This window comes from Myotis lucifugus, unplaced genomic scaffold, assembly GCF_000147115.1.
Source record: "Myotis lucifugus unplaced genomic scaffold, Myoluc2.0 scaffold_23, whole genome shotgun sequence".
NCBI lineage: Eukaryota > Metazoa > Chordata > Mammalia > Chiroptera > Vespertilionidae > Myotis > Myotis lucifugus.
Window position 1 is genome coordinate 1239116 of NW_005871071.1, and position 20198 is coordinate 1259313.

General features: G+C 46.5%; 1 protein-coding gene across 3 annotated transcripts in view; it reads right to left on the reverse strand.

The window, feature by feature from the left end:
• Positions 1-20198, reverse strand: part of MYZAP (myocardial zonula adherens protein) — a 69698-nt gene that overhangs the window by 34947 nt on the left and 14553 nt on the right. For all 3 annotated transcript variants that reach the window (XM_023751605.1, XM_014453397.2, XM_014453398.2), the window contains exons 4-9: positions 17905-18018; positions 14468-14620; positions 12530-12655; positions 11363-11491; positions 9270-9349; positions 7743-7848 (exon numbers count right to left, since the gene is read on the reverse strand). In XM_023751605.1, coding sequence (XP_023607373.1) covers positions 7743-7848; positions 9270-9349; positions 11363-11491; positions 12530-12655; positions 14468-14620; positions 17905-18018 — 708 coding nt within the window. The remainder of the gene's footprint in view (positions 1-7742; positions 7849-9269; positions 9350-11362; positions 11492-12529; positions 12656-14467; positions 14621-17904; positions 18019-20198) is intronic.

The window sequence follows — 20198 nt, forward strand, 5'->3', positions numbered from 1 at the left end:
AGGGCATTTGGCAAAAATGTACCTTGGTGTTGTACATTTCAGCACAGCACAGGATAATTTCAAAATAAATTGCTAATAAATGGCTGATCCATTTAAAATGGAAGATTCTTGGGATGTAGAGAATTGATTTTTTTAAATTGCTTTGTGTATAGCCCTGGCCAGTGTAGCTCTGTTGGTTAGGCATCGTCCCGTGCACCAAAAGGTTGCCAGCTCGATTCCCGATCAGGGCACATGCCAGGGTTGCAGGCTCGATCCCCACTAGTGGGCATGTGGGAGGCAGTTGATCGATGTTTCACTCTCACAGAGATGTTTCTCTCTCTCCTTCTCCTTTCCCCTCTCTCTAAAAATCAATAAAAATTATTTTTAAAATGTGCTTTGTGTATAAATATTCTACTCAAAGGACAGATGGCTAAGCTAGAACGCAGCACAAAGCACAGGAGGAGGAAGAAGGTTACCCAAAGATCCATAAGATTCCCAAGGAGAGAAGGGCAGTCCTGTGTATTGGTCAAAAAATCAACCCAGCGGCTTTTGCTTTTAACCCATTTAACTTTACCTTTGGTGTTCACAGCAAGGACCCACCCATCAGTAGAAGCAGTAGTAATAATAATAATAATAGCAGCTAATATTTATTGGGTATTTCCCATGTTCCAATGAATATGCTGTATTTTCTAAAGGGTTGATCCTTAAACAACACAGATTTGAACTGTGCAGGTCCACTTATATGCAGATTTTTTTCAATAAATACTTAAAATATAGTTTCTCCTCCTTATGATTTTCTTAATATTTTATCTTCTCTAGCTTCATGTATTGTAAAAATACAGTATATAATACATATAATATACAAAATATGTGTTAATCAATTGTTTATGTTATAGGTAGGACTTCCAGGCAACAGTAGACTATTAGTAGTTAAGTTTTGGGGGAGTCAAAAGTTACACACGAATTTTGGTGTTGTTCAAGAATCAACTGTACATCACCTCATTTAACTCTTACAAAAAATCCTCTCGGATAGATACTGTTATTAACCTTGTTTTACAGACAAGAAACTAATAACTTTTTGAAGGTCCCACAACTAGTCAGTGCAACATGTCTGCGTCTAGAAAGTCCATGCTCACCTCCAGTCTAGGTACCTTTCCCTGTAAACCCATAAAGTTGACTCCTTCCTCTAACTTACTTCCCCGGGTCTCTAATGCAGGGGGTGTATACAGATTCGGGGCCTGGGAGGTAAGTTATGGGGACTTGAAAAAAGAAAACAGAAGCCCAGCTTTGCTGGCTGGCTCAAGAGCCAGAAACTAGTAACTCAAACCTCAACTCCCCAAAGAGTCACTCATCATCTACTCTCCCTTATCCAGTTTGTCTCCTCAAAAAACTATAGAGTTATAACAAGAAATTCACTCTTTAAAAATCTAAAGGATGATAATCAAATACTTTCAAAACCATTTCTGAGGAACTGCAAAAATGTTCTGCCTCGTCTTGCACTTGAGACAAAGTCATTGTTAATACTATGATTTCAACAAGGTATCGTGTTCTTTTCTTTCCAAGGAAGGCCAGTGTGGCCAAAAGTAAGGTCTTCTGTGTAGACAGAAGTGAGTAATTTAAACCAGGGCAAGGCTGTACATGTGCACACACAAGCACTGCAGGAAGAGGATCCATGCGAACCACTTTTGGTCTCTTTGTTAGTGGTAGCTCTCGGCTTCCACTGCAATTGGATTCTGTCCCTTTAAGTCTCTATTATCTGCTTAACGAGTGTGCCTAAATATACCTGCCTTAGTAACAACTTCTCTCTAGGTGGCCAAGGATAGCCTTTGGGAAGTTTTATTACCTGGACACCACCAGGCCAGCAGAGCTATTAAGAGTGAGCCATCACCCTAACCGGTTTGGCTCAGTGGATAGAACATCAGCCTGCGGACTGAAAGGTCCCAGGTTCGATTCCAGTCAAGGGCATGTACCTTGGTTGTGGGCACATCCCCAGTAGGGGGAGTGCAGGAGGCAGCTGATCCATGTTTCTCTCTCATTGATGTTTCTAACTCTCTATCGCTCTCCCTTCCTCTCTGTAAAAAATCAATAAAATGTTTGTTTTTAAAAAAGAGTGAGCCATCTAAATGGGGCTTTCTAGATGGAGCTGTCTAGATGGGGCTGATAGGACTTCAGACGGTCACACACTTGGACCAGCCTCCCACTTCAATGCTCCTGGTCCCTGCTGACCCGTCTCGCACTTTCTTCCCTTGAGCCCTTCCTACCAGCTTCACTGCCAGCTTCTCACCTCAGGCACAACAGCTCCTGAAGGAGGCTGGCTAAATGCACTGATGACCTGAAAACCCAGCATGGAAACGCACGCCACTGTTGTAAGAACCCGGAACATCGGTTGCATACTGGAATCTTGTGGGGCTTAAAAACCAACCAAAAATACCCCCAATCGCCAGTCCCTCCCTCCTACTCCCATCTGCTGGGTTCTGGAATTTTTTAAGGCTTCCCTGTGATTCTAATGCACTGCCTGCACGGAGAGCCACTAACAAGAAAATCGATTCCTTGCACCTGTGCGCTCATTAAACATCTAAATTATACAAGGGGGTCGGGGTGCAATTGCTTTCTGCAAAGGAAAACTCAGGAAAAATGCCTTCTCTGGAACTCTTCAGACACTTGCATTTCACCCATCACAAACACAATGGGAAATTAGAAGAAGGCCATGATGAAACAAAAGGATGCCTATGATTGAGGCGGAAAAGGTAAAGGAACTCTTATTAAATTACCGTGTATTCAGCTGAACAATATCATTGCCCATTGGCAAAAATGTACGTCTACCCTTTTTGAGGGCAAATAAGAACTTGTTTTTTCCTCCAGCTAATTTCCCCTTGGCAGAAAAGCCGCTTTGGATGGCAGGAGACTGGGCGTTGGTGAGCACAGGGAAAGAGGTGAGAATGACCCTCTGAAGGGCCAGCTAAAGTCTTTAACACTTAAAGACGAGTCAAGGTTCCGCCCTGCCCTTTGCTCCTCCCTGGGCCCCGGGTTCCTTTCAGGGAAAGCTCAAGAATGCAGCCTGACTGAGGCACAGGGCCTACCCCCGTGGGGCTTGCAGGACACCCAAGGAGGAGGGTTACTCTGGAGCTTGGATGACACCGCTGGGGAGATGCAGAGCCACACCTGCGCCTCCCCACCTGTCCCAGCCCTGCACGGAGAGTGCTGGCGGGTAGCTGGTGGACGGAGGGATGAGTGAATTTCCCCACAAGAGCTATTTCTTTCAGTCCCTCTATATTTTCTGGCAAACCTTTGAAGTCTAAGGAGCATATGTAGAGCTAGTTCTCTTTTTTCTTTTCGTCAGAGTTAGAACCAGTTAGAAGAAGGAGTGACGGAGGGAGACACCAGTCCCTGACATCCACCCCAATAAAGATCTAGTCTGTGGGGGTATTTGGTCCCACACTTCACACAAGATTCTTCGAGTTGCCTTTGTCCAATGAACTTGGCCCCACAGATATATATTAATCTTTCATTTCTAAAAGGCCCATTCTGCTCTTTCCTTACATGTGCAAGTCCTTACTGAAACATACTGTCCCCCACAATGAAAATCAATTACTGAGCTATGGGTTACAAAACGTAGGCTGGGTATTTTTTTGTTGTTTTTATATATTTTTTATTGGCTATGTTTTATTCAGATTGTATTATTAAGAAATTGCACTGTACTGAGGTGGAAGGAAATATATTTCCTAACAATTTAAGAGTCCAAGGACCTCATGGATGATTGGAGCTGGGAAAAGAAGCACATCATTTTAATAAACGGAGTTTCTTCATAGACACTGGGACGAAAATGACACCAACAATGGATGGAGACTAGATTCAGCCGTTGGTGAATGTGAAGCTACCACACTGACAAGCTTTCAGACTTCCTGGGAGGGAAGGAAAGGGGACCCTGACATTGGCTGCCTCTGTTTCTAGTCAAATTGTCTTAATATCCGGAGTTCATGGATAAAAATATATTTCTCTTCTAAAGTCAGAGTCCAAGATTCCACAAGTAACTGATTCAGTGGTCTGGGTTTCTGTTTTGCTTTGTTTTTAATCCTCACTCAAGAATATGCCTTTCATTGATTCTAGAGAGAGAAGAAGTGAGAGAGAGAGAAAAAACATCGATCGGTTGCTTCATGCACATGCACTGACCCTGTGGTGCACAGGACAACACTCTAACCACTGAGCACACTGGCCAGGCAGTAGTCTGAGTTTTTTAAAATTTGGTGCAAATGCCCTGAAGTGATTTAGTTATAATTTTGCCGATTTTGGTCACTGGGCAAAGTAATGATAATGCTGTGATCATAACAACAGGCACAGCCTAGTAAACAATAGAAAATTCTTTATTTATAAGGAGCTTCTATCTCAATTTCTTATGTCATAAGGAATGCATCCATGGTGAAGGGCTAAATACCTTCCAGGGCAGCAAATATTAGAAACTAGAGGCCCGGTGCACGAATTCGTACACCAGTGGGGTCCCTCAGCCTGGCCTGCTGCATCGGGCCAAAACTGGCTCTCCAACATCCCCTGAGGAGTCCCGGATTGCGAGAAGGTGCAGGCCAGGCTGAGGGACCCCACTGGTGCACAATTGGGGCTGGGGAGGGAAGGGGGAGGTTGGCCAGCCAGGGAGGGACTGTGGGAGGGCTCCAGGGTGTATCCGGCCTGCCTTGCTCAGTCCCAATTGGCCAGACTCCAGCAGAAAGCTAACCTACCTGTCGACTGTCTGTCCCCTGGTGGTCAGTGCACATCATAGCAAGCAGTTGAGCAGCCTTAACATATCATTAGCATATTACGCTTTGATTGGTTGAACGGATGACCGGACGACCGGACACTTAGCATATTAGGCTTTTATTATATAGGATGTTTTCCTTATGTTGAACCAAGAGCTGAAATTTGCCTTTCGTAAGTGCCACCCAGTGGTTCCAGCCTGGCCTTGCATGGCGATACAAAACAGGTATATTCCCTCTTCTCGATGGCTGTTATCTAAGATGTTAATTCAGCTCTCACATCCGGCTCCCTTGGCCATCTCTTCACCAAAGCCTTCAACCATTCCCTGAATTTCCAGAGTTCTCACCTCCTTTCCAACCCGATCCTGCTCTTCTGAATGTGCTCATTTGTCAATATTCCCTTTTCCATGTTTCTAACTTAAAAAAATAATTCACATAAATGGCTACAGCAATTAAGATTCTAAGCCATCCCTTTGTTGTAAAGTTAACACAGTGTACTAGACACATTAATTCTTACTACTTGACTTAGATGTTTACATTTAGAATTAAAAGCCTCTTTCTCTCTCTGTTTAAGTCTCCATCCACTGCTGAAATCCAGCAGGCCCCTGAGTGAGGCTCCCTCTGACGGTGCCATCCTAAATTTCAGCCTGTGATCTCACTCCAGTGCCTGGGTCTCACCGACCACATCATCGGGACGCAGGGAAGCTCATTTGGGAGACAGACAATCACAGGTAGAAAGGCAGGGCATGGACAGTGATCTTTATATACTTCCTTATTTTCATATATAGATATTCGCCCATTCCACTCCCTTCAAATTGGTAGTTCCATTATGTTCCAGAAGTAAATTAGAAAACAGCAAATCCTAAACTTCTTTGAAAATGTCTTTTTAAAAAATGTCTCTTGATTTTGGTACCAATCATAAACATTACAAATAATAATTGTATCAGAAGCCAACCAGTCTGAGGTTTTAGTCCCTGGTTCTCTAATATTAGATATGAGATCAGTACAGAGCACCACCCTGTGGTGAGGTGGGGGAACTGCAATGTTCCACAATAAGGAGCCACAGGTGGGAAATGAGAACAGCCCTGCCCTAGACTTCATGTCAGACACAGAAAAGCTATGCTCTGACAGCCATGGCTCCCCGAGATGCTAACTGTGACAACATGATGCTCTTCCTTGGGAAACACACTGCTGATATCGACCTAGTGTGCCACTGGGCAGGATCCACCATCGCTGATGCCGGCAGTGCTCCTGTTCAGGTGTGCAAAGGGGCTGCGAAGGTGCGTGTGTGGTTGCCTCGTCTGAACCTTGGCTGTCTGTTCTTTTATTCTACTGCTTCCGAGGCTGGCACAGGAGCCAATATAATACGCACAGCATTCAACTCCATGTGATTGGATTCCTTGTTTGGGAAGTAAATTTAGTCTAATGTATATGTTTATCCTACACACAAGAAAAAACAAAGTGTCCCCCCCCATCCTCACAACTCCCTGACTTTAAGCCCATGCCACTAATATCTCCAACAGTTTACAGTTTATACTTTTAAACTTCTATTTGTGTCATGTGTGTAAATTATGTATTAGAAGTAGATATACTTTTAATTTCAGTAAATCAATAATAAAAGAAATAACTTTTCAGAGTAGTGCTTTACATAAGGGGAAAAACTTTTTTTCCCATTTTTTTCACTGCCATCCACATGTTTAACTAAATTGAACCACTTTCTTTTCTTTGCAAGTTAGAGAATTAGACCCTAGAGAATTTTTATAAACCTGTTAGTACTAACTGTTCTTTTCTTCTGATTTTTAAAAATATTTTTTTATTGATTTCAGAGAGGAAGGGAGAGGGAGCGAGAGATAGAAACATCAATGAGGGCCGTAACTGGTTTGGCTCGGTGGATAGAGCATCGGCCTGCGGACTGAAAGGTCCCAGGTTCGATTCCGGTCAAGGGCATGTGCCTTGGTTGCGGGCACATCCCCAGTGGGGGGTGTGCAGGAGGCAGCTGGTCGATGTCTCTCTCTCATCGATGTTTCTAACTCTCTATCCCTCTCCCTTCCTCTCTGTAAAAAATCAATAAAATATATTTTTTTAAAAAAAGAAACATCAATGAGGAAAGAGAATCATTGAGTAGCTGCCTCCTTGCATGCCCCCTACTGGGGATTGATCCCGCAACCTGGGCATGTGCCCTTGACCAAATCGAACCTGGGACCCTTCAGTCCACAGGCTGACACTCTATCCACTGAGCCAAAGCAGTTAGGGCTTCTGTCTGATTTTTTAATTGAGCAAGAAAAATTACAATAATATGTTACTGGCTTTACAACAGCATAGACTTTCTTCTATTGAGCAATCACCACAAGAGAGACAGATTACATTAACACGGGTTAAAAGAATTGTTTTCCTCTTAGATAATATAAATATTCAACTTATCTGTCTTTTCATTTAAAAAAATAGAATAGTAAACTATGCTCAGCATATAGTAAACCTACAACTTGGTTTCACACAGAGGCACTTAAGGAGAGAAAGGATGGTGGAAAATGAAAAGATGTTGAAACAGAAGAAGAGAATGAAGGGAGAAGGCAGAAGAAAGAGAAAACAGATAGGAAAAGGGAATGAGAGCACACCAGAAATGAAGAAAGGACGAGTAGTAGCCCGGGGAGGCAGGCAGGGGGCAGTGTAGAGACACGAGCTGAATTAAACTTTCCTTGTCAAACTTCCCTTTGCTCCCTGGGCTGCAGGCACCCGCGTAGGGTAGAGGGTGTTGCTGTCCTCTGAGAGTGGGTGAGCTATGCCCTGCACCGCATGGCTTATTAACTGTCACCCTCTGATCTGGAGAAGACCCTCTTTTGGAGGGATAATCAGCAGGGGGGACATACGAGGAAATTCCCCTCGGGGCCAAGACAGAGGTCATCTGAGCGCGTCCACTGTGAGCCCCAGAACACTGAGCTGAGGTCAGATCTGGCTGCAGAGCTGAAATGTCCCCACCGCCGGAAGCACCCCGGCCCATGACCTCTGACGAGCGCTTACCTCCTCAACCATCTGCTTGACCTTCTTCTGCTGGCAATGCACCATGTCATCCAGATGTCGGATCCGTTCCCGGAGGCTGGCCGACGCCTCCTCCAGCTGCTGATACCTAACACGACAGAGGAGAGAGCCACTGAGTCCCACACCACAGCAGCGGCACGGCACCAAAGTCACCGCTGGGAAGGAATGTTGCCAAGAACAAGAAGGGGAACGCCAAGATGCATGTCCTAGGTGATTACTCAAGCAACCCCCTCACCGTAGAAGGACTAGAGGGCTCTTTTCACGTTCCCACTTGTAAGTTTCCTCTGTATAAGGACAGTTAGACTTTCCAGGCACTGAGAGGGAATCTGCTGGTACCACTTACAGGTATGAGAGGCTGTCTGTTTTGGAGTTAATACGATATTGGGACATCCAGGAAGTTACGCTGATTAAGGGAACGGAGAAGGAGAGGCATCTAGCAACACAACAGAATATCTGAAATGAGAGCTCCCAACAGAGCCCTGGGAAGGCTGGAATCACCCTTGTTCTATGTGAGATTATTGTGGGAGAATGGGAAACAGGTTGAAAGACCTTCTCTTCACCAAAACAGACTGAACTACATCGTACAACATTTCACACTTTGGCTTTAAAAGAGCAAAAATTATTCTCTGACTTTGCTGGTTTCAAAGAAACCAAAGGACCCAGCAGATGGGCCCTTCTGTTCTCGGGGGCCCTGGACCGGACCACTGGTGCAGGGTCTGGTGGTGAGCTCACCCCTTCCCACCTCTCCCAGGTCCCTCCTCAGCGCTACATAAAGACCAGGCAAGACCCCTATAACTCCGCAAACTCTGAAGTTGCATAAGAGGAAGGAAAACGGGTATTTTTTCAGCAAATGCTATGTGGCGGGCAGTACGTCCAACATGTCCCTCATAATAATAACCCAGTGAGATGGACGCTGTTATGATCAGCACAACCCCCTCCTCCTTTAAAAAAGAATTCCCGTTTCCCAGATCTCGGGGAGGATAAGGAACTTGCCCCAAATGCTCAAATCATCCCAACCTTGTTCCCCTTCACTAAGGGGCCACACAAGGCCTTTCAGCCTTTTGATTTCTAGAAGAGTCTGTGCACTACTTCTGCATTTTCCACGCAGGGCTTCGTACACTCAGAGACAGGGGACAAGCCAAGATTTGGCCGAGCAATGTTTGGAAACACAGAAAGACATTTTAAAGTTAGCTTCCATGCCAACGATATTAATCATAGTTGATGATTTCTCATCAACAAGGTGCATCCTGTGGAGTTCAAGGTTATGGAGAACATTGGTAACCTGAACTTTTGCACTGTGACAGTGCAAAACTAAAACGTGTGCCACGGCTGTAGGATGCGCTGTTAGGCTCCTAAAGAAACCAGCTCCATACGGGAAGCTCTCCAGCACTGTTTTCTGCAGGAAGAGATGACCAGGTGAGTGAAAAATGAAAGGACCAAGTGAGCCCACAAGCACACAGCACGTCCACCATCAGAACCCACCACGAGATAAAGGGCACTGCATCTTACCTTCCGTTGTCAGAGTCTGTTATTTCCCCGGACATTTCTGTTTCGTGCTCTAGGAGTTGTAGTTGCAGCTGATGGCGTTCCTAAAACAGACAGACACTGGCATGTTCCCCAATGGATTACACCAAGTTGGACAGAGAACGTGTACCTCTGCCAATTCCAGCACTGGGGAGCTCAAGTCCATATGCAACACATGTGAGTTGTACCCACCCACTCACCAGAGTCCTACCGAACTCAAAAACGCCAAATTTGTTGGCATGTGTTTCCAGGCATATTTATGAGTTAGAGACAAACATCTTGGATAAAGCCATTCACAGTATTCTGTCAGCCTAGGCTCAGATGCCTTGTGAAATTTGTAGTTCTAAATAATGATAATCAATACTCTCTATCAGTGGCCTGTGATACTGCAAAATTCTTGATTATTTTCTGTAGCAACTAACGAGGCTCTATATTGCCTATAGACTAACTTGGGGGGGTGGGTGTTACATAGGTATGTTCACCTGTAAAACTATGCTGTGGTCATAAGAACAATAGCTCCCAACAATGTCCACATCCTGATCTCTGAAACCTGCATATGCCATGTTACTTGAGAAAAGGAACTTTGCAGGTGTGATTAACAGAAAATTACCCTGGATTATCCATTTGGGCCCTTCCTTTAGGGACGGTCAGAGTCAGAGAGAAACAGAGATTGGAAATGCTACCTGCTTTTCCAAAGCTGGGGGAGGGGCCATGAGTCCAGGCATATGAGTGGTCTGAGAAGTTAGGAAAAGCCAGGAAATGGTTCTCCTCTGGAGCTTCCAAAGGGAACCCAGCCCTGCCAACACACTGATTTTAGAACTTGTGGCCTCCACAATAATCTGTATATATAAAAGCCTAATGTGCAAATTGTCACCTGGAGGGAGCGTGTGTGTGAATGGGCATCTTCCGCTCTTGTAGGAGAGCAGGAGCATGGAGCCCGCTCTCCCTCCCGAGTCCTAGAATACGCCCCTGCTGCCTGATCCTCACTGTCACCACCTCCCACCAACAATGACGGTCTTAAGCACCTCACATCCTCTCTTCAATAAAGGACAGGTTCTGTTTTCCAGGGTAGAGGTGAAATGGTCATTGACTCTTTAGTTGTTCAAGTCCCTCCCAAATACCAATATTCCCCCAGAGGGGAACCTCAGCAAGGCCGAAGCTCCGTGGCACTGAATTCAATGCCCTTCCCACTCAGGCTCAACCTCACCTTGTCAGGGGAGGGGCTTAAGCTGCAGACATGGGGGTAAGGAGACCTCTTCTCAGGATCGCTAGGAAGCCCAGATGTTGGCCTTGCTCACGTCCTCATCCCCCCTCTCACCATCATCAACCTGGAGAATCTCAGCACCCAGCATGAGTGCGGGGTGCCGATACGTCAGGGTCCTGGCAGGTCACCACTGCTCTGCAAACTCACATGTGAGCCATTTTCCAGAAATCAGTCCCAGGCTTGGCTCGCAGCCACCACCCCTCTCCCAGAAGTCAGCTGTCACCTGCTAAAGGTCACAGGCCCCTCTTTCCCCCTCCCTTCCTTCCTTTTCTCTCCTCTCTCCACCCTTTCTTCCCTTTTCTCCACTTCTGCCTAATCTCTGGCCTCCTCCCTTTCTCTAGGCTTCATTATCTCAGCTGAGCGCCTGCCTTCCCCACACAGCCCCTGTCCCCACCCACGAAGAAACGTGCTACCCCCACTCTGAAATGTGGGGTGTCAGAGAAAAGCCACCCTTCAGACACACTCCCAGAAACAACAGGCTTGGGGTGCAGATGTAACATCTAAACAGGACTTGACCATGCAACTAAGTTCATGCTTGAGGCCCCAGCAAAGCAGAGCCACTAAAATATTCATTTTTGTAAATAATTTTATATGTAATGCTTATTAAAGCATTAAAATGGTCACCAGGGAAAAATTAGAACATTCGTGGACTTCCCATACTTTGACAGTTGGGTCTTTTCTTTGAACTCACACATTGCAGGGCCGAGAGCTGTCAGTGCTATGGGCGTCTGAGGCCTTCACACAGGCCTGCAGGGGGGCTGCGGAAAAGCCGGGCATCCGGGCGAGCGGAATAGACAGGAACTGTGTCTGTTACCTTTTCCATGCGTTCGATCAGCCTGTCCAGCTCCCCAATCCTCTGGTCTTTCTCCTCCAGGCTGATCTCTGCCGCCTGCATCTTCTTATTGGCTTCTTCAATCGTTTTCAGAAAACTATTGGTTTCTTCCTGGAAAAGCAACACACTGTCCTCAGCAGAGCCATGGAGACCCTAGACTTCCAACCAGGGTGTTGCTAACGATGCCGCTAATGCATGACATGGGGCCTAGCTGCATCACGTGGCTTTTTAATAAGCCTAGTCATTTTCCCCCTTTTTTCCCCTTGAGTCTTTATATCTAAGACGAGCCTGTGAAGGTTACTTAGCCGTTGACTAGACACTCAGAATGTCAGTGTATGTGCCAACAACGTGAAGGGGATGAAGGCCAGATCGGGAGTTGAATGCAGAATGCCCACGTCTTTCTCCCTTATTGCAAAGCACCAGCTCAGTCCATCTCTCGGCACATTATGACGCCTGTAAGGACACAGGTTAGGGCAGACCTGGAGTCCTCGCCTTCAAGAAACAAATGCTGTCCTAGGGAAGCCAAGGTGTGAGGCATACAGCCCGTCTCCGATAAGGGGTACAGAGAAGGCCACGCAAAGGGCGGGGAGAGCGTGCGGGCTTCCCAAGGGCAGGATGCTGCCGGCTGTGGGAATGGCAGGCCCTCACTTTCACGGCTCCCAGGGAATGTGGGTAGGATCGGGGACAGGAAGGAGGAAATTCCAGGGAGAGAGGAGCAAGCGGGGAGAGGAAGGACACAGCTGCAGGCCCAGGACCTGCCTGGATGCTGGCGAATGGTCAGATTCGCGAGAGAAAGAGATGGATTTAGAGCCAGAGCCTGGGGGCTATTCTGAGAAGGGAGGGAGATGAGTAAAGGAAAGGAGGGAGAAGGGAAGGGAGTGGATGAGCAAACAATAAATTCCTTGAGCCCTCACCCAGTAGTTAGTCCACCAACTCACTCCAACCAGAAACCCTACCACAGGGTGGGGCACAAGCAGGAATACAGTTGTGAGTATGCAAACACAGAGTTGGTATTATGATTTATTCGTTCTCGAATTATTTTCCATACTAACAACTGTGACCTACTTTTGTCCACCCCCGAGTTTGAACCTCAGCGACAATACAGAACCAAAAGCCCTGCTCTGCTCTGTTCTCCGCACCACGACGTACCAGGAGCGCCTGCTTCTCGGCGCTGTGCCGCTGCTGCTCCTCCTGCAGCTTGTCTTCGTACTGGCTGTACAGCTTCCTGGTCATCTCCCTCAACACCTCGGCGTTGGCTTCGTGGGAGGACTCCACCTACAGAGACACCCGTTTCAGAGCGGCAGCTTCGCCGGTGCCAGGGCGTCAGCCCTTCTCACTCTGTACGTGTCACGGGTGGACACACAGAGGAGGGGACCCACCGGCCCGGGCTCGGCAGAAGACAGAGGCAGCAGGAACTCACGGGCAAAGGGATCGAAGGCAGAAGGAAAGGGGGTGAACAGGTGCATAGAAACTAAAAGGTGGCACCTTATACTAACTTACTTGATAACAGGAAAAGTGTTCTGCATGAGCGAATTTTTAAAGAGGTGGAAACTTACCTAGGTATTAAACCAAATGTGGAGAAACGGGAATCCTCTTACCCTGCTGCTGGGAATGTAAAATGGTGCAGGCATATCTCTAGATTACCTTTCATATTGTTTGACTCCGCCCTCTCCCTCCCCCCGTATGTTCATATATTACTTTACACAAATTATGTCAGAAAAGCGGGGAGGCCGTTGAAGAGAAGTTGTCCACGTGGAGTTGAAGCTGCCCCCTTGGTTGCACTAACCAATGAATCACTGGGAAAGACTTAAGCTCCTGTAAGAAATTCGGACTCATCCTTTCCATGCCTTTGTGCTTTCCCAAATGTTGCATTTGGAACATTCCCACCTGGTTTGGGCCACACTAAGCTGGGGGCTCCTGGTGCCTCGGGCAGACCCAGCTTAGGAGACGAGAAAAGTCAGTGGAGTAGTGGGTGGGCAGGGCTTCGGGGGGACGTGGCCCTGCTCTTGCCTGTGAACTTCATGCCATTGACCTCATGCTGTCTGCAGCCCTTCCTTCCAGCTACCGCTTGTTCCAGAATGCTGAGTCTGCTGGATATGTAACCCTGGATAAGCGAGGTGTACTTCAACCTCAACAGGTTACATGATGTTTATTGCAAAGATGCCCTCTAACTCTTCTTGTCACTAGACACCCGTTGGTACCCAGAAGCCACAAAATGGAAAATCCTGAACAGAGCTGTCATCAGCTGAGAGAGACCGAATGCATCCTGCACCCCATTTCCACTGCAAACACAGACTTCGGAAATGACTCGTCACCCGAGTCCTGTTTCCTCTGCATCCAGGTCATGTGAAACGCTCTGACTCCTGTAACTTTATTTATTTGGGGGTCAAGTAACGCATTAGTCTCTAAAACAGGCATCTGCAGGCTGGACTTAGGCGCTTGGTCTCCTTGGAAGGAGCCAGTCTGCCAAACTGCCTAACCATGTACCCAGATGCTGGATGCCAGCCCTGGAATAACAGGAACGTCCAGGACGGACACACCGTAGACACAGTACAGGGTGGGTCAAGTAGGTTTCAAATGTGGGAGGGCAGTAGGAGCCCGGCAGTGGACTAAGCACAGCCTGGTGAGCAAGAGGGACACTGCCCAGAGTCCATGGCCACCATCGGCTGTCTTCCTGTGTGCCCTTCAGCTCTTTCTTGTCAAACCACACAGAAAAGCTGGGGCCTCAGAGAAAATCTCAACAGTGAAGCTGCTGAAAGCGCAGACCTGAGGGCATCCCAAGGGCCTCTCAGTACTAACAGCAGTGCCAAGTGACTGTCTTGGCAGCCCTGGAGGCCACTGGGCCCAAGGCAGGGGCGCCCAGTGGGGGCATAATGGGCACCCCAATCTGGACTGAGGTCTGTGAGCACAGAAACTTCCTAGTGCCTTTAAGCCAAGCCCTCTGGGGTTGATCCCAAAAGGGTGAGAAAATTCAACAAAGAGAACAGAGAAAAGGAAATGGAAGAGCTGAAGACGGGAGGAGAGAGAAGAAGGAAAGAAGAGAAAAGTTAGTAGGAAATCTATCCGCCCCCCCTTGCCCTACTTTACCTTCATTTTCAGCAGCTGGTTTTCAACTTTCGCAGCCTCTAACTGCCTCTGCTTTTCCCGCAGCTTGTCCATGGACGCTTCATATGTCTGCTGCAGGTTTCTGATTTGATCCTTAATGTTGCTATTTTCCAAAGTAACATCCACAAGCGTTTTCTAATGGGGTGAAAATTTTTTAAAATTAATAAATAAAAAACACAGATCTCGTGATGTGAGAAAACATGACCAGAGTCATGCACACACGAGGACATCGTTGTTATTAACCACTGAAGTAGAGGTCAGGCCACCGAGACGCCAACCCGGGACCCTGGTGTTTGAGGGGCTGAGGGCCCCCCTGGTGGTCAAGAGCTCTGTGGCCTTGTAGTTGGATGGACCAAGAACCTCCCCATAAAACCCCACCGCTGCTGCCAGTGCCCCTGCCACTGCTTAGGATGGACGGAAATGGACTAAAATGGAGGCTTTCCAAGGAAAGTGTTCATAATACATGATTTCACTTTGGGAAAAATGGGTTTGAAAACAGTAAGTATAGAACAATCTCATTTTGAAAAAAAAAATGTATAAGCGTTTGTTCAAATGTGTTTACACAGAGAAAATTTTAAAAGACTAGCATGAAATTCATCCAAATCCAAATAATGGTTTTCCATAAGTGATAGGATTGTGGATGATATTTATTTTCCTCTTTGTGTTTTCTATACTTCCCAAATTCCCACAATGGAATCAGAAAATAAAATGTATTTTGTAGAACAGAAATGTTTTCCTTTTTTCCTTGCAGGGGCCCTCACTTCTGTGCTTTGACTGCTTGCCAGGACAGGGACAGTGTGGCGGAGGTTGCTGTATGCCCGTATTGCTTCACCTTTCTCTCTTGGGCGAGGAGGTGGCGGGGAAGGAGGACCAGGGAACAGGGTTCGGTGACTCAGACTAGTGTCTGACAAGTGTCAAACGCCTGTTGATTATTGCTCCAGGCCACCCACTGCAGCAAGAATGTTTAAATGAAGAGTGTTGCTCCTTAATGCTTCACGTTCTACTTGGTTAACTCTCTTCCAGAGCCCAGAATGCCTACCGCTGGACACTGGGCTCTGAGCACCTCCCAGCGCCTCCCCTGGCCATCTACCATTTTAAATCAGAAGATCTGGTGCCGGACACTTTCTCAACCCTTTGTCCTCTTTGTAGATGATCAGTCTCTGAGGTGCCCCAAATTCTTAGCCTCCAATTTAAATAAAAAGCCTCATTCCTAAACATACTTGAATCAGAAAAAGAATTTTCAATGGTAATAAACACGGGAGCCATTGGACGCATGGAATCACAGAGCACTGAAGCTGCCAGAGGATACGGAAACCACGTGGCCCAACCACCCCTTTCCAAGTCCCACTGGCTCTACAGATACTTGTAGATACTCTTGTGCTCATGAATCTACCTCTGGACCAAGAGACGGGTTCTAGCCCTGGCTCTGCCACTAGCTAGGTACCTGATAGTCATTTCCCTCTATTGGCCTCAGTCTGTTTATACATAAACAAGGAGGTTGGCGATCATCTCAACAGTTCTTTCCAGCTCTGATGTTCTATGAAATCAGACCAAGGGTCTGATCTCGCTGTACATAACAATGAAAAGAGGGTATAATGGACAATGGAAGAGGTTGGGGCCTTGCAGAAGTAAGAAGCCAACTATATACAGACTCAGGTGTTTCCTGGCTATGAGATCGTACCTTTCTTTACTGCCTTTTTTCCCCTCCTTTCCCCCCTATTTCTTCTTCCTCACCTTCTTCTCCTTCTCCTTTTTAATAATGGTTTTTAATATTTTCCTTATAAGGTTCCTCTGTTGGCCCAAGGCTAAGAGGCTGGACCATAACTGGGAATCAGTCAAGTACCTGGGTTATGGTTGACCATGTCCTAACAGCTGACCTCTGAAGTAAATGCCTGAAGTGACAGCAAGAGAGCAAATCAGAGGGATCATGGGGAAGGAAGCCCAGAAACAGCATCGATACAGACCAGGTGTGAATCGGGTGAGGCACAGCGTCTCCTAGCTGGCTGGGAATGAGGTGTCCAAGAGGGAAGGGGAGGGAGCCTTGGTGAGCCCCCTTGATGGCAGGAGTCAGGGAACACAAAGGCTGCTGGATTGAGCAGGGCCTGGCCTGAGGCCAGGGGAACGGGCATGCGGGATGGAGAGCCAGGAAAAGGGAGGGACACAGAGGCCCCACCAGAAACAGGCTCCCAGACACATCCAAACAAGGGGCCCGCCCAGGCCCGCTGCGGGACATTGGCCTCGCTTTGTTTGCGGCCAGGCTGCCCCAGCAGTTGTTATTAGAGAACACCAGGTTCTAGGGGAAGTGGGTAACCCTAACATGGAAATCTGTTTGCTTATCTGAAAAGCTATTTATATGGAACCAGAGAGGATGTGAAATAGCTTATGGAACTTTTAAGAGGAGGGAAAAAAGATAAGAGCCACATATAGTTGAAGGTGGGGCAGAAACTACTGTTTGCATATTTAAAAACTAAAGCCAAGGGATGGGCCGCAGCTTCAGGTGAATATATGCATTGTTTTGGTCATCTTCAAATTAATTTGCATGTTAGATGGGGGGGGGGCTCAGTTGGAAGAACAGCAATGGGCAGCATCTGAGGAGTAAACTCCCAGCAAATCAAATTAATCAGGAAAGCAAGCCCCTTGAAGGGGTGGACACACACAGTTGCACAAATGTAAGATCCTGAGGCTTTAGAGAAAGGATCTCTAAACAAGAGATTCTTTAAAATGCATATTATTTCTTTTCATGCAAAATAATTTCTAAATTAGGAAAAAGTGCTTAACAGCCAGTCATGAACACAGGTTGCCTTCTTTCCTGTGATTGGGTGGAACTTCCTGTAAACCAGGGCTGCGGGGCGGAGGGGGGCTGATAACACTGACACTTAAGACCATTTGGGGACCTAGGGAGCAAGCGACATCTCCAGCATGGAACTCGGGACCTGAACCCCCATTTTAATGAGGACAAAACAACTGCAACACAGAGGTTTTCAGCGGTTCTCAACCTGTGGGTCGTGACCCCTTTGGGGGTCGAACCACCCTTTCACAGGGGTCGCCTAAATACATCCTGCATATCAGATATTTACATTGCGATTCATAACAGTAGCAAAATTACAGTTATGAAGTAGCAACAAAAATAATTTTATGGTTGGGGGTCACCACAACATGAGGAACTGTATTAAAGGGTCGCAGCATTAGGAAGGTTGAGAACCACTGGTTTAGAGGCTCAGCTTGGAAGCGCTTCCCTCAGTTTCCTGCACCAGCTTCCCTGCTCGGCCTTGACGGCAGCCAAGCTTAAAGGGTTCTGTGTGAGGACTGAGGACATTCTTCGGTGACTCGCATTTGTTTCTACAAGGGCACAGGGCCACTCTGGTTAGGCCTGCCTGCCCTCCAGCAGACGGCACCCCACCGACCAGCGAGAGGAATACCTGCAGGTCAATGGAGTCTGACGCCAGCGCTGAGTTCGTGGCATTAAAGCTGTCCAGGGCCGACGACTGTGTTTCGATGTGATTCTCCAGGTAGTCCTTCTGCGCCTGTGAAACCTGGACAGAGAGAAGAGACAGTTTCACAAAACCAACGCAGACACCCCCAGTAACCTTTGTGTGGGCTGGAAGAGTCTCCTGACAGTAGCCACATCCACCTCAATGACAGTTCATGGACAGCTTCAAATTAAAAAGTCAACATCTGCAGGACCCAGAGACCAGAGAGATGAGAAGATTTTTTCCTTCGGATAATTTGTACACATTCACCTACTGGGCCTCAGCCCTCACAACAACACTGTGTGGCAGGAAACAGAATCAGAGAAGGTAAGGAATTTGCACACAAAGGGCTAAGAAGTGGCACAGCTGGGACTCTAACCCAGTTGGAATATCTTCTTGGCCCTATTGTTCTTTCTACCCACCCTAGAAAGAATGTACTTTGGGCTCACCCCTTTCTCAAGAGTTGTTTTGTGGCTGCTGCTGTTGTTGGGTTGTCTTGGTTGGGTGTGTGCATTTGATACTTTGAGAGAATTCATCAGAGGCCCATCTTGAGCTAGAACTTTTAGGAGGGCTGGCTAGAGCAGGGCAGGGAGGCAGCAGAGCTAGGGGAAGGGACCTGGGTAGGCTCAAAGGTGATCCTTGTGAGAGCCACAGAAAGCAGCCAGCACGATACAGGAGGTGCACCCTGGGGATGGGACAGAGAGCTGAAACAGCCTGCCAGGACCCGGAGCGGGTGGCGTGCTGTTGTTCAGGGCGTGTTCACACAGCAGTAGTTTAGCAATCAGTCTGGCTGCAGTGTGTGGTGTGGCCTGGAGGAGGAGGAGGCTGTAGACAGAGAGACAAGCTCCTGTGACAGTTCTGGCATGAGACAACAAGGGTGAGCCGAGACCTGTTTATTCATCTTAGCAAATCCAATCCTTCAGTGTTAATTAAAGTTGTTAGTGTCCGTCACTGGCTAGCTGAGTGAATTTCCATTAGTAGGAGAGAATTTTACAAATCGCTTCCTACGTGCCAGGGAGAATGGCTGGGTGGATGTGTTTATGAACCCCTGCCCCTATAAGCAAGGCAGTAGGTCTTAAGCAGATACTCTCACAGCCAAGCCGTAAAGTAAACTCTGATGTGTGGCTGTTGTAACTGTGCTCCGGTCCTGCAATGACTAACTCTTATGGAGAATATGTCATAGACACATGGACTTTTTTCTTCAAGATTATTAATCACAAATTTTGTTTTTTAACTTTTCTCACAAGCGTTAGCTTGGTTAAATCAGAGGAAGGTTGTCTTTTCTTAAATTTTGATGCAGTAACAGTCACATAGTTCAAACTTTTAAAAAGTGTGAGAGGTATGCACTAAAATAAATCTCCCAGTCTCATCTGCTTAGTTATCGCCTTTCCCAATTTGCCCCTCAACTAAGAATCACTGTTAATTACTTTCTTGATTATGTTTTTAGCAACTTTTTGTGCACACGCAAAACAATCTAGATACATTTATTTACCCTCCCTGTTTTACATAAGTGGTAGCATTACATTACATTACGTTATCTTGAATCTTGCTTTTTCGTCATCTACTCTATAACCTTTGTAATCGTTCCATCTCCTTTTGAAGAGCTTAGTCACTCTTTTCATTCTCTCACTGCCTCTCTCTCTCTCTCTCTCTCTCTCTCTCTCTCTCTCTTTTTACAACTCTGTATTCTATTGTAGAGATATAATTTCCCTGGAATTGATTCATATATAATTCTGTCCCAACAGCACATAAGTTGTCACCACAGTACACACTGACTGGTCCATTTTCCTCCCTTTATATGAGATGCTACATTTGTCACACATTGGGATACATTTCTAAATTTTTTTCATTGATGCCTATTTATTTATGTGCCAATACTGTTTTAATTTCTGGGGCTTTTTCAGTTTCTTGTAATGGTAGTAGGGCTAGTCTCCCTCATTGGTATTTTCCCCCCAGAATTTCCCCAACTCTTCATATTTATTTTCTATATTCCTTGAAATCACCAGTTCCAGTTGTAGAAAAACAACTTAAAATAAAAATCTGTTGGTATTTTGGCTTATCTTAAATTTGTATATTAGCTTGATAGTACTGACATTTTATAATGTTGAATCTTCTATTCTAAGCACGTGGTATGTCTTTCCACTGGTTACCGTTTACTCCTAGATATTTGGTAGGTTCTTTTTGTTGTTGTTGCTGTTATTTCTTCTAACTGGTTGGTTTTTATACACTGAAACCTCTTTCTT